Raw genomic sequence first — 12,760 nt, forward strand, 5'->3', positions numbered from 1 at the left:
CATACCTGTCATGGCCACCGCACAGCATTCAGATGCACGCGGGAGGGGGGAAGAGGCTATTGCTCACCACCACCGCCTCTCTGCTCCGTCTCCTCCCCTCCACTTACTAGTGTCAGTGAGTGGAGGGGAGGAGACGGAGCAGAGAGGCGGCGGTGGTGAGGTAAGGAAAGACGGGGTGAGGGGGGAGGAGGGAGGAGGGCGCCGATTTTGTAAAAATGCCTAGGGTGCCATGGAGGCTTGCACCGGCCTTGCCTGCACCGCAGGGTGGGCAGCCACTTCGTAGTGAAGAGGGCAGGATGTAAGCCTCAACAACACTACTTGTGGCAAATCTCCTAATTTTGGCTTTGACCCCCGTAACAAAATGGCAATTTAGTCTCTGGGGGCGGCGTCAAAATGACACTACTGTCCCTGCCACTCCCCCGCCCGCCATTTCCCCCTCTGGGATCTCCCGGAATTAAAAAACTAAAAGTGGGCAAGTATGGGTTACAGCTTTACAATCTGTATAGATACTTAGCATGAAAGATAACAGACATAAATAGATATGGCTTAGCATATTGGATTTAGCACAGGATATGGATTATCCCATGGTTTCAATCAGAGATGTACCCATCTCTATTGTATTCAGGAGTCCTGGTTCCTTCTGAATTATTTGGTTCAATACACCTCTGCTCACATACAGCCAGAGAAGTATATTTGCAATAGTTCTGCCTGTAGCTGCTACACTCTCAGCGGTCTTTCTGCATGCTAGTTCATTTATTCACGGGCTGACAAGTCATTCAACTCCTTTTAAATTACTTAATTTTTTCTCCCATTAAACAAAGAGGAAAGGAAAAGATGTCCTGTGACAGTGTGACAGAAAGGGGTGGAGGCACATAGTTAACCCTTTCCTGACACTCCTAGATTTTGGACACATTGTTGGAGACTCACTTATACTGCAAGCGCCTCTTTGCTGAATCAGCACCAGGCGCGGGCTGGGAGAGGGATGGCCGGGGGGCACACAGAGGCGGCCGCATCATATGACACGGGATGCAGCCGCGTCATCGCGGCCGCATCCCCTGCCAGGCTCGGAGAATATGCTAGATTAAATGTATTTAATCCCTAAAAATTTTCCAAGGCTTAAATACAAAACAGTTAATAACAAGACATACAAAATAAGTTGCACAAATTGGTTTCAGAAATAAAAAAGGGCATAAAACCAGAGTCACTAACTTACTAGTTTAAGACTTAGCGTGAGAGGAGTACACTTTGGGAAAGATGGCATACTTCAACCTAGATACAGTAGGTCTCCTCATAGAATGAACAATAATACTGGGTAGCAGCTGATTTTTTAAACTTCTCACACTCCTCTCATCCCCACCTTTGAAAACTAACTATGCCAACCAAATGTCAGAGCATTTCCCAGAATGACACAGGGCTTTAAAAATGAGTTATTTATTTGAGATAAAGGTCTTGCATCTCAAAGGACAGGATTTCTCACCTCTTGCTGATCAGATTGTTTGCACAAATTGTGTAAAGCCTCAGATATGTTATCTGTTTGGCCTGGGTACTTTCAAAAGACTCTTGACACTTGCACAGGTGAAACTCATGTCATTTAGCAAAGCACACTTGTTACATACAAAATACACACAGGCATACATCAACATCCAGGGGAAAGAAATAATCAGTGATTAGGTGCAATACACAATCGCCACAGATTGATTGTTTTAAAATTAATTTTGTGAATTTTGCTGCTTCAGAAAACCTGGTTTGACTAATTGCCCACCACTGAGTAGCATACATTATTTTTAATTGCTAATATCAGGTGTGGTTTATAGAAAGCTATTTATTTTCATTACCTGCTTCCACAGAAATTTCTCAGTGCTAAAACTAAGAACAGTCCCTACTGGATTGGGTTGAGTGACATAAAGGAAGAAGGGAAGTTTAATTGGGTCGATGGAACAGAATACACATCCTCTTACAAGTAAGTTTTCTGTGAATAGAAAACATGTTATGCACTAATTACCAGATCCATTGGAGAAGTTTTGAAGAACGTAAGCATTGTCTATGTCCTCTGCACCTAGAGGACTACCCTTTCTGGGGCAATGTTACAGCATGGTGAGAGGACATGTTGGCAGGTAGGTGGTTTGTTTAATTGTGGGTGGAAATATCCTATATTATTTTGTAAGTAAGCAGCATTTCAAGAACAGGGCCCTTTTACACACTGGTTCTATAAAACTTTTGAACCCTTTAGAATCTTTTAAATTTCTGCGTAGATGTGTTCAGAGCTTCATCTTAGTCATAAATATATGAAGAAAACCCAATAAGAGAACACAATAAATAAAAAAAACACACATATGGAAATACTTTTACATTCATTTATTGATCAAAATTATTCAACATTCATTTTCTAGTCCTAAAAATATATGTGAAGCTTTCATGCATGAACATCTCTATTTTAGGTCACCACATTTCAATTGGATTAAGGTCTGTACTTTGATTCTGTGATACCAAAATGCACAATTTCTTCACCGTCAGCCACTTTTTTGTAGACTGACTTGTCTGGTTAGGGTCGTTGTCTTACGGCAAGACCCACCTTCTGCTGAGCTTCAGTTCATGGACCTGACCTTCTCCTTTAGAATTTTCTGGTACAATTCAGAACTCATAGTGCTGTCAATGATGGCCATCATTGATTTATTGGGTTCTTAAACTATTTTAAAGACTTGCATGAAGAAACTAAACACATTTAGGGTCACAAATATACACATTTTTTTTTAACAAACTTTCTTGCACCTCTGTGTAAGAGGGACCTTCATCCACTCCTGATCATTACAACAGTATCGTGTAACTTTACAATAACTGCAGTTATGTCCACCTGTAAAGATAGGATATTATACTTACTAGCTGAATGAAGGCATTGTCTTACGCTGTCTCCCTCTTACAGGTCTTGGATGAAAGATGAGCCCAATGATCAAGGTAAAAAAGAAGACTGTGCCCACATGTGGATGAATGGGGATTGGAATGACAAGATTTGCAGCCATGACCAGAATTTTGCTATTTGTGAGAAAAAATTCTGAGCCACCGCTCTACGCTTGGTTACATTTTATAAATGGGATTAATGATGTTTCTCAGCTGTCCTCTTTTGGACTACCACATACCTATACTCCTATCCTACCTCTAATCCCTTGTTCCCCTTGTTCCTCATCCCCCCTTCCCAATATCCTTACTTACATCAACCTACTCTATCACTGCGTGTTTAAACCACCCACAGGCTAGTTTGAATGTTTGGCCTCCACCCCCTCCCTCTAGAATGTAAGTTCTCAGGGGTAAGGTCCTCTTCTCTATGTATCTTGTTTGTCCACCCCGTCGTACTTGTTTGTCCCTATCATGTCTTATGCTGAATTGTCTTTGTATGCAATACAATTTATTATTATGCTCTGTACCCATGTACAGGTTATTACATGTATGCTATTTCTGTACGTCTATGTCAGACGCTATGGAATCTGTGGTGCCAAACAAATAAACAATCATAAAGATGACTTGAGTTCCGGAACAGTTATGTAATCATACTATTAGGAATTGAATCCAATTAATTCCTACAACCCCGTTATTCTAACAGATTTATTATCTCATAACCGCTTACAAACAGGTAGAGCTGGCAACTCTTAAAGGATAATTCCACCATTATAGTATGTGTTCTGAAAAGCTACCGTACCCACCAGTCCACTTGCTCCCCCTTTATGGGGCTGGCACTCCACAAGTGCTGGATACCCTGCGTGGTTGTGCCCTATGATTCTTTCGGGACCCAACAACAGTGGGCCCAATGTGTGCGTAGTCTGTAATTGTTTTATATTTAAAAAAAGTCAATCTTGCCAATGTTTCACCCTACAAATTAGTGCTATACGTCCTTAAAATGGACAAATAATCTAATAATTAATATTCTTAAGTGGCAACAGACTAAGTGGCATAAGACTAATTTTTTTTTAACTGGGAGCTTTATATATATATATAAGAAATAAATAAATATATATATATATATATATATATATATATATATATATATATATATATATATATATATTATACACACAATTTTACATTGAAGGCAGGAGAGGGGACCTTATGGCATACCAGCCCACTTCGTCCACTGATATATATATATATATTGTTTCGGTTAATCTGTATTTCACCTTCACAAAACTTTGATTATCTGCTTTATGCATGCCCCTATGGAAGCGTTCACTAAATTTATTTTGATTTCCTTATTCTTCACCATAGTGCTTACATACCTGTGTTTCATCATCATCAACATTTATTTATATAGCGCCAGCAAATTCCGTAGCGCTTTACAATTGGGAACAAACATTAATAAGACAATACTGGGTAATACATACAGACAGAGAGGTAAGAGAACCCTGCTCGAAAGCTTACAATCTATAGGACAATGGGAGTTAGAAACACAAGGGCATGTGCTACATCATATTGCACACTGGACCACAATGGTGTTTACTTTGGTTTCTCCAGTTTCCAGAAATATTAGTAGGTTAGCTGGCCTCTGACTAAATTGTCCATATGATTTTGTATTTAGGGAAATTGAAATTGAACAATGAATATGTTAATGTTATATAAATAAAGGACATCAATAATCTACCAGATATAGTTGCTTATTCTTTTTGCACTTGGATACAACATGATATGGAAGGTAAAATAAAGCACACAAATTGAATATTATTAGTGTACATCAGTGGCGCACGCAGGGGGGGTTTTTGAGTCTCTAGAAACCCCCCCCCCCCCCCCGGCGCTAACTAAGTGGACACTGTCCTATACAGCAGCTGCATTGTATTGTATACAGCACCGCCGCAGACGCTTCTTAGACAGCGCCGCGGCTGCTGTATAGGACAGCGCTGGCGAAACGGAGCTGCTGCGCATGTACATCACCACTACTGAAGCTATCATTTTTCTAATAAGCATTTTCCATTCATGACTTAGTTGATATCTGACATCTCAGGAGCTATAAAAACAGCTGCCCGGCTAGCTCAGTCGGTAGAGCATGAGACTCTTAATCTCAGGGTCGTGGGTTCGAGCCCCACGTTGGGCGCAGAGTTTTTTTTTAGCCATATGCCAATATTTTTGCAGGGTTATGTTAACAGTAGTGAAGATCTTTAACACTTATTGGAAGTGTACCTCGTTGTAGTCTTTACATCTTTTAAAACTTGTTTAAAATGTTTGTAACAACTTGTCAGGCAGACAGACATAGTAGCTTAACATATTCACGTGGTTTACATCTTTACACTCATCCCGCACAAATCTGTGCTAAAGCATCTTTCTTTAGGATATAACTTTCTGTATGAACCACAAGCATACCCTGTGAAAGTTTCTGTAGTGTAGTGGTTATCACGTTCGCCTCACACGCGAAAGGTCCCCGGTTCGAAACCGGGCAGAAACATATTTTTTTTTTTTTTTTGTATTCTTTAATAAATTTCTCAAAATGTTTTATTAAAGGGTGGCATAACTACAGGGAATTTAAAAACTCCACAAAGCACATAATACTTATGTAATGAACCAGCTAAACTAGATAATTATAAAGAGATTAGAATGCGAATAAAACAGAACAATAGTCTATTCTATGTTAGTTGTATTTCTACACTGAATGAAAACTTAGGATGGGAGTTAAAACGTCTATATAGCCACTACTACAGTTTATCTACATCATGCATGCAACCTCACATTGAAATTAACCATATCATAATGTTTTTATACAACGCAGCCAACTTTACCACGTGTCATAAAAGCAAAGAGCTTGCGACATGAGCCTGCGCTGACCCAACGCGGAATGCTATGGATTAAAGAAGGCTCAAACATACACGCAATAAATCTGCTAAAATACGGCAGACAAAATCACCTGAAGCTAATTAAATTGCTTTAGGTCAGTCGTGCTCAAGTGACAGTTGAGGACAAATCAGTCCAAAAACATATATCATGCATATAATTTTAATAAGGTATATTTAAAAGCAATTTAAAAAAATCCAGACATTATAAAATAAGAATGACTCCTGAAAATGCAAGATATGTCTATTGTATTGCACTATATGTACCATATTGCACTATTGAATTGATTCCTCTGATGAGGACCAGACTGAAAGGGACCATGCCTGATGAACCCATCTGGTGAGATTTAAGAACAGTGAACAGATATACATTATAATAATATTAAACATTAATATAGTATTAAACATTAATACAGGGCAAATATAGTTAATAACACTTGCTCTGGTGACAGGGGGATGCCAAGCGGCTTATCCTTTATTTTCAATCAGCCTGGCACCTTGATCATGACACCCATGGAATTTGGAAATAGGGGAGGTTCCACTATAAAGCTTCCGGTGTTGGCAATCAGGCCGTGTTTTGAGTAGATCGGTGGCAGGGTTACTTGTCTCACTGGCATCTGTCAAATATAAAATCTATTAATCATCACAAATAACTATGTAAAGTTTTAATGCACTCAAAACTTTTATTTTGTAGTCTTTACAATGACAAATCCGTGCTAAATCTTGCTTTGGCTTTCTGTGTATTTTTTTCTTTGAAAACCACGGCCATTCGTCAATATTAGGCTCTAGAAACATTGGCACTTTGTATTTCTTATAATATGGGAAGTACTGTTCACTACAAGTTTCTGTAGTGTAGTGGTTATCACGTTCGCCTCACACGCGAAAGGTCCCCGGTTCGAAACCGGGCAGAAACATATTTTTTTTTTATATAGATTTATTTTGTTTATTGACTGCTTACAACCAATCTTGAAAGTAAATAACCACTACTGCATATGCTAAATATCGTGGTTTAAAACAGCATGCTTTCAATGTTGTGGAAGGTGAACACAGATTTTAGCTACATACGATAGAGCCACTACAGTATCACATATATTATCAACTGAAGCTAACTAAGTTATTTTAACTCAGTTGAATACATTTGAGGAAAAATCAGTTTGCAGCAGAGTCCAATTATTTTTATCGCATACTGGTTTAAATAAGAAATATTTACAAGCAAGTTGCAATATGCAATGACATTGTAAAATGGTTATTTCTCAAACTACAAATTCTGTTGTGTTGAACACAGTAGTTATACGGATATTGAGATATTGACATAGCTAAATAGTTGTGTATATGCTTCCCTGGTGGTCTAGTGGTTAGGATTCGGCGCTCTCACCGCCGCGGCCCGGGTTCGATTCCCGGTCAGGGAATGTAGTTTTTTTTATATTTATGACTATTTTGTATTTTACTTGTATTATTGTATATGCTGCTAAATACGATATAGTCATTGGAAATATAAAAAAATAGGAAAATTGCTTTTATTTTCACTTTAGTGTCTTTTTTTAATATTTGGTGTCCACGTCACCTTTAAGATTCCTATAACTGGAGTATTGGGAAGTAGCTATCATAAATGTAATTATATTTAAAATATTTAGTGTACAGTAATGGAGAGCAACGTCAGAAAGAATATAGAGACATGGATCGTTAGAAAGGAACTGCATTTTTTTTTCACCATTAGTATTATATTATATTACCGACTGACATTTCTGGATTATGTAAATTATAGAAAGGGTTTAGTTTACCTGCAATCACCTTTATTATTTATTTATTTTTGTGGCGTCAAGGTGAAAACCAATATGCTAAGACAGACTGAATTGAAGTACAGATGTAACAATAGCTAAAGGGAAATTTCAAACATTTTGATGTCATTTATGTAACATGGCTTGACACTTTAAAATAAACAATGCATTGCATCTTGTCAAGTGTGTTTTCCAAAGCATTAAATCTCAATTACCTGTTTTACATGCATTATCCTTTTTCTAAGACACATTGTCATATTAAAGCAATGAATTCGCCCCATGCTCTGGAAACACCATTAAAATAAAAGTATTATTGAAATGAATGGCCAATTAATTTTTTTGTAGCAAGTTGTTGTAGGGGGAGGATCGAATGTGGACTAGCATTTCAGAAGCAATAAACACATCCCTGTAGGACAGAAACACGCCAACATGGGATGTGAACTAGAGATGAGCGCACTCCGATTTTGTGAATCCGAGCCCACCCGAACCTTTCCGATCCGAGTCGGATCCGAGACAGATCCGGGTATTGGCGCCAAATAAAAACTTGAAACTGAGGCTCTGAGTCATAATCCCGCTGTCGGATCTCGCGATACTCGGATCCTATAAATTCCCCGCAAGTCGCCGCCATCTTCACTCGGGCATTGAACAGGGTAGAGGGAGGGTGTGTTAGGTGGTCCTCTGTCCTGGTAGATCTTGTGCTGTGCTGTTTAGTTCTGTGCTGTGCTGTTTAGTGCTGTGCTGTGCTGTGCTGTGTTCTGCAGAATCAGTCCAGTGGTGCTGTGTGCTGTGCTCTGTCAGTTTTGAGTTCAGTGGTGCTGCTGGGTCCTGTGCTGTGTCCTGTTCAGTCCAGTGGTGCTGTATCCTGTGCTCTGTGCTTCTAAGGGCATAGTTATTTCCCCATTATTCCCAAGTGTTTTAAAAAATAAAAAAAGTTATAAAAAAAAATACAAAAAAATAATTAAAAAAAAAATTAATTACAACAAAATTTGCAAAACCAATCCTGCAGTATAAGCCCATTGGTACTGCAATATTACCAAGTTCACACATTCAACAGTAAAAGTCCAGTGGTGCTGTGTGCTGTGCTCTGTCAATTTTGAGTTCAGTGGTGCTGCTGGGTCCTGTGCTGTGTCCTGTTCAGTCCAGTGGTGCTGTGTCCTGTGCTCTGTCCTTCTGAGGGCATAGTTATTTCCCCATTATTCCCAAGTGTTTTAAAAAATAAAAAAAAGTTATAAAAAAAAAATACAAAAAAATAATTTTAAAAAAAATTAATTACAACAAAATTTTCAAAACCAATCCTGCAGTATAAGCCCATTGGTACTGCAATATTATATTACAAAGTTCACTGATTCAGCAGTGTATAAGTCCAGTGGTACTGCTATTACAAAGTTCACTGATTCAGCAGTATAAGTCCAGTGGTACTGCTATTACAAAGTTCACTGATTCGGCAGTATAGGTCCAGTGGTACTCTCCTGTGCCGCATATAATTTTTAAAGGCTTTGCCGAGTGTGTGTGGCTTAGGGGTACGCTCTCTTGTGCTACATATAATGGAAAACCAAAATTTGGAGGATAAAGTAGGGAAAGATCAAGACCCACTTCCTCCTAATTCTGAAGCTGCTGCCACTAGTCATGACATAGATGATGAAATGCCATCAACGTCGTCTGGCAAGCCCGATGCCCAATCTCATAGTACAGGGCATGTAAAATCCAAAAAGCCCAAGTTCTCAAAAAATAGCAAAAAGAGAAACTTAAAATCATCTGAGGAGAAAGTTGGCAATATGCCATTTACGACACGTAGTGGCAAGGAACGGCTTAGGCCCTGGCCCGTGTTCATGACTAGTGGTCCAGCTTCACCCAAGGATCTAAGCCTTCCTCCTCCCCCCCCTACAAAAAATTTAAGAGAGTTATGCTGTCAGCAACAACAACAAAACAGCAAAGAACTCTGCCTTCTAAACAGATGACATCACAAATCCCCAAGGCGAGTCCAAGGGTGTTGTTGGTTGTGAACCCTGACCTTCCCATCACTGTACGGGAAGAGGTGACTCCATCCAGCATTTGCAGCACGCCCTCTGCATATGCTGGAAGGATCACCCACAGTCCAGTTACAGATTTGGCTAATGAAGGTGTGAATGTTGTACACCGGGAGGAGGATATTGATGTAGCTGGCGCTGAGGAGGATGTTGATGATTATGATGCAGACAGATACCAAATTGCCTTTCTCAATTTCTATTTATATTCTAGATTATATAACGGCTGAATAGTTTTCTGTTTTACTACTAGTGGAGAGGGGATCTGATGAAGACAGATACCAAACTGCCTTTGTCCATTTCTTTGTATATTTGAATTTCTAGTTCTACAGTCTATGCAGGCTGCTTTATTTATATTCAACTACAAGTGTAGGCCTGGGGGGGGGGGGGTATGGGGGGGCATAGATAGCCACCAAAGTAACATGGTCCATTTAATTTCACTTTCTAGCTCCACAGTCTGTGCAGCCTGCTTTTTTTATCTTCAAAGTATTTATATTTACAAGCCTTGCAATCTAAATTAACTAGAGGTAGTGACGTGGTAGAACTCCAAATGGCAGTTTGGAAACCCCTGTACAAACTGGCTCTATTTTTTAACTGAGTTGTCCCCCCTCCAGTGTGTACACGGAAAGAGTTTTTAGTGCAGCGGGGAACCTGGTCAGTGAGCGGCGAAGGAGGTTGCTTACTCACAACGTTGAAAAAATGATGTTTATAAAAATGAATAATCAATTCCTCAATCAAGTACAGCACTGCCCTCCAGACAGTACAGAGGGACCTGTGGTTGTGGAGTCCAGCGGGGACGAATTGATAATGTGTGAGGAGGAGGAAGTACACACTGTAGGGGGAGAGGAATCAGAGGTTGAGGATGAGGACGACATCTTTCCTCAGTAGAGCCTGTTTAGTTTATACAGGGAGAGATGAATTGTTTTATTGGTGTGGGGGCCCAAACAAACCAATCATTTCAGCCACAGTTGTTTGGTAGGCCCTGTCGCTGAAATGATTGGTTTGTTAAAGTGTGCATGTCCTATTTCAACAACATAAGGGTGGGTGGGAGGCAATTCCATCTTGCAACTCTTTTTTTGGCATTATGTGACCATTCAACAGTCGTTTGCCATGTTCAAAAAGTAAAAGAAAATGCCAACAAATTCAATAAATTAAATCAAAAGTTAAATGCCCTGTCATTATTTAAAACAAGAGGTTTTGACGTGCTAGAATTAGTGTAGTGTTAAGATGTTATAAACACTACACTTGGAACTTGGAGGAGGTATTGTGGCCCCGGTATCAAATTGGGTACCGGGGCCACCCCACTACGCAGTCCAGATACTTGTTTGGTGGAATTCTGACCAGTTGAGGGTGTATTTATTTTATTGTGGCCCCGGTATCAAATTGGGTACCGGGGCCACCCCACTACGCAGTCCAGATACTTGTTTGGTGGAATTCTGACCAGTTGAGGGTGTATTTAATTTATTGTGGCCCCGGTATCAAATTGGGTACCGGGGCCACCCCAATACGCAGTCCAGATACTTGTTTGGTGGAATTCTGACCAGTTGAGGGTTTTATTATTATATTGTGGGGACCACTCTATTCCACACTAGCACTCTATACCACTCTATTTAATACTTTAATTCTATTTAATACTTTAATTCTATTACTAATTCCCATAAAGAGGAACTGCCGCTTCTATTTAATACTTTAATTCTATTAGTAGTTACCATAAAGAGGAACAAATTAAACAAATTTTACCAAAAGTATAATATGACTTACAAACACTACACTTGAAAGATGGTGCCTTTAAATGAAAAAGTCAGTCTTCATTGCACGACTATGTGCAACAGGGACAGTTTTTTGGTTTACAAAGTCAACCAATAACAATTCGACCCTGTCTGTCTTTAACATACTTGATGGGATCTCAATGATGAATGGTCTGTACCATGGTTGGAGGAGGTATTGTGGCTTACATTATTCGGTGCGATTCATACAAGTTCAGGGTTTTAAATTTATATTGTGGTGACCCACTCCTCTACGCAGTCCAGGTACATTTTTTGGTGCGATTAAGACCAGTTGATGGTTTTCTTATTATTTTGTGGGGACCACTCTACTACGCAGTCCAGAAAGATACCTCGTTGCAATGTTTTGGACTAATAACAATATTGTGAGGTGTTCAGAATACACGGTAAATTAGTGGAAATGCTTGTTATTGGATGTTATTGAGGTTAATAATAGCGTAGGAGTGAAAATAAGCCCAAAAACTTGATTTTTGAACTTTTTATGCTTTTTTCAAAAAAAATCCGAATCCAAAACCTTAAATCCGAACCAAAACCTTTCGGCAGGTGTTTTGCGAAACTCTACGCAGTCCAGGTACATTATTGGTGCGAATCATACAAGTTCAGGGTTTTTAATTTATATTGTGGTGACCCACTCCTCTACGCAGTCCAGGTACATTATTCGGTGCGATTCATACCAGTTGATGGTTTTCTTATTATATATATTGTGGTGACCCACTCCTCTACGCAGTCCAGGTACATTATTGGTGCGAATCATACAAGTTCAGGGTTTTTAATTTATATTGTGGTGACCCACTCCTCTACGCAGTCCAGGTACATTATTCGGTGCGATTCATACCAGTTGATGGTTTTCTTATTATATATATCATGGTGACCCACTCCTAAACGCAGTCCAGGTACATTATTCGGTGCGAATAATACCAGTTGATGGTTTTCTTATTATATATATTGTGGTGACCCACTCCTCTATGCAGTCCAGGTACATTATTGGTGCGAATCATACAAGTTCAGGGTTTTTAATTTATATTGTGGTGACCCACTCCTCTACGCAGTCCAGGTACATTTTTTGGTGCGATTAAGACCAGTTGATGGTTTTCTTATTATATTGTGGGGACCACTCTACTACGCAGTCCAGAAAGATACCTCGTTGCAATGTTTTGGACTAATAACAATATTGTGAGGTGTTCAGAATACACGGTAAATTAGTGGAAATGCTTGTTATTGAATGTTATTGAGGTTAATAATAGCGTAGGAGTGAAAATAAGCCCAAAAACTTGATTTTTGAACTTTTTATGCTTTTTTAAAAAAAAATCCGAATCCAAAACCTTAAATCCGAACCAAAACCTTTCGGCAGGTGTTTTGCGAAACAAATC

General features: G+C 39.3%; 1 protein-coding gene and 4 non-coding genes across 5 annotated transcripts in view; all 5 read left to right on the plus strand.

The window, feature by feature from the left end:
• The window catches only part of LOC142111300 (hepatic lectin-like), a 29,289-nt gene extending 25,774 nt beyond the window's left edge, over nucleotides 1–3,515 (plus strand). The window contains exons 6-7 of the mRNA XM_075193797.1: nucleotides 1,848–1,960; nucleotides 2,921–3,515. Of these exons, the coding sequence (XP_075049898.1) occupies nucleotides 1,848–1,960; nucleotides 2,921–3,053 (246 nt within the window). The 3' untranslated portion in view covers nucleotides 3,054–3,515. The remainder of the gene's footprint in view (nucleotides 1–1,847; nucleotides 1,961–2,920) is intronic.
• A 1,486-nt stretch (nucleotides 3,516–5,001) lies between these two features.
• TRNAK-CUU (transfer RNA lysine (anticodon CUU)) lies at nucleotides 5,002–5,074 on the plus strand. Its single transcript has one exon. It is a non-coding gene; the product is annotated as a tRNA-Lys (tRNA).
• Nucleotides 5,075–5,349: 275 nt separating this feature from the next.
• Nucleotides 5,350–5,422, plus strand: TRNAV-CAC (transfer RNA valine (anticodon CAC)). Its single transcript has one exon. It is a non-coding gene; the product is annotated as a tRNA-Val (tRNA).
• Nucleotides 5,423–6,645: 1,223 nt separating this feature from the next.
• On the plus strand, nucleotides 6,646–6,718 carry TRNAV-CAC (transfer RNA valine (anticodon CAC)). Its single transcript has one exon. It is a non-coding gene; the product is annotated as a tRNA-Val (tRNA).
• Nucleotides 6,719–7,141: 423 nt separating this feature from the next.
• TRNAE-CUC (transfer RNA glutamic acid (anticodon CUC)) lies at nucleotides 7,142–7,213 on the plus strand. The gene has a single exon. It is a non-coding gene; the product is annotated as a tRNA-Glu (tRNA).
• Nucleotides 7,214–12,760: the final 5,547 nt, after the last annotated feature.

Source organism: Mixophyes fleayi (genome assembly GCF_038048845.1).
Source record: "Mixophyes fleayi isolate aMixFle1 chromosome 4 unlocalized genomic scaffold, aMixFle1.hap1 SUPER_4_unloc_2, whole genome shotgun sequence".
In the NCBI taxonomy this organism is placed as follows: Eukaryota; Metazoa; Chordata; class Amphibia; order Anura; family Limnodynastidae; genus Mixophyes; species Mixophyes fleayi.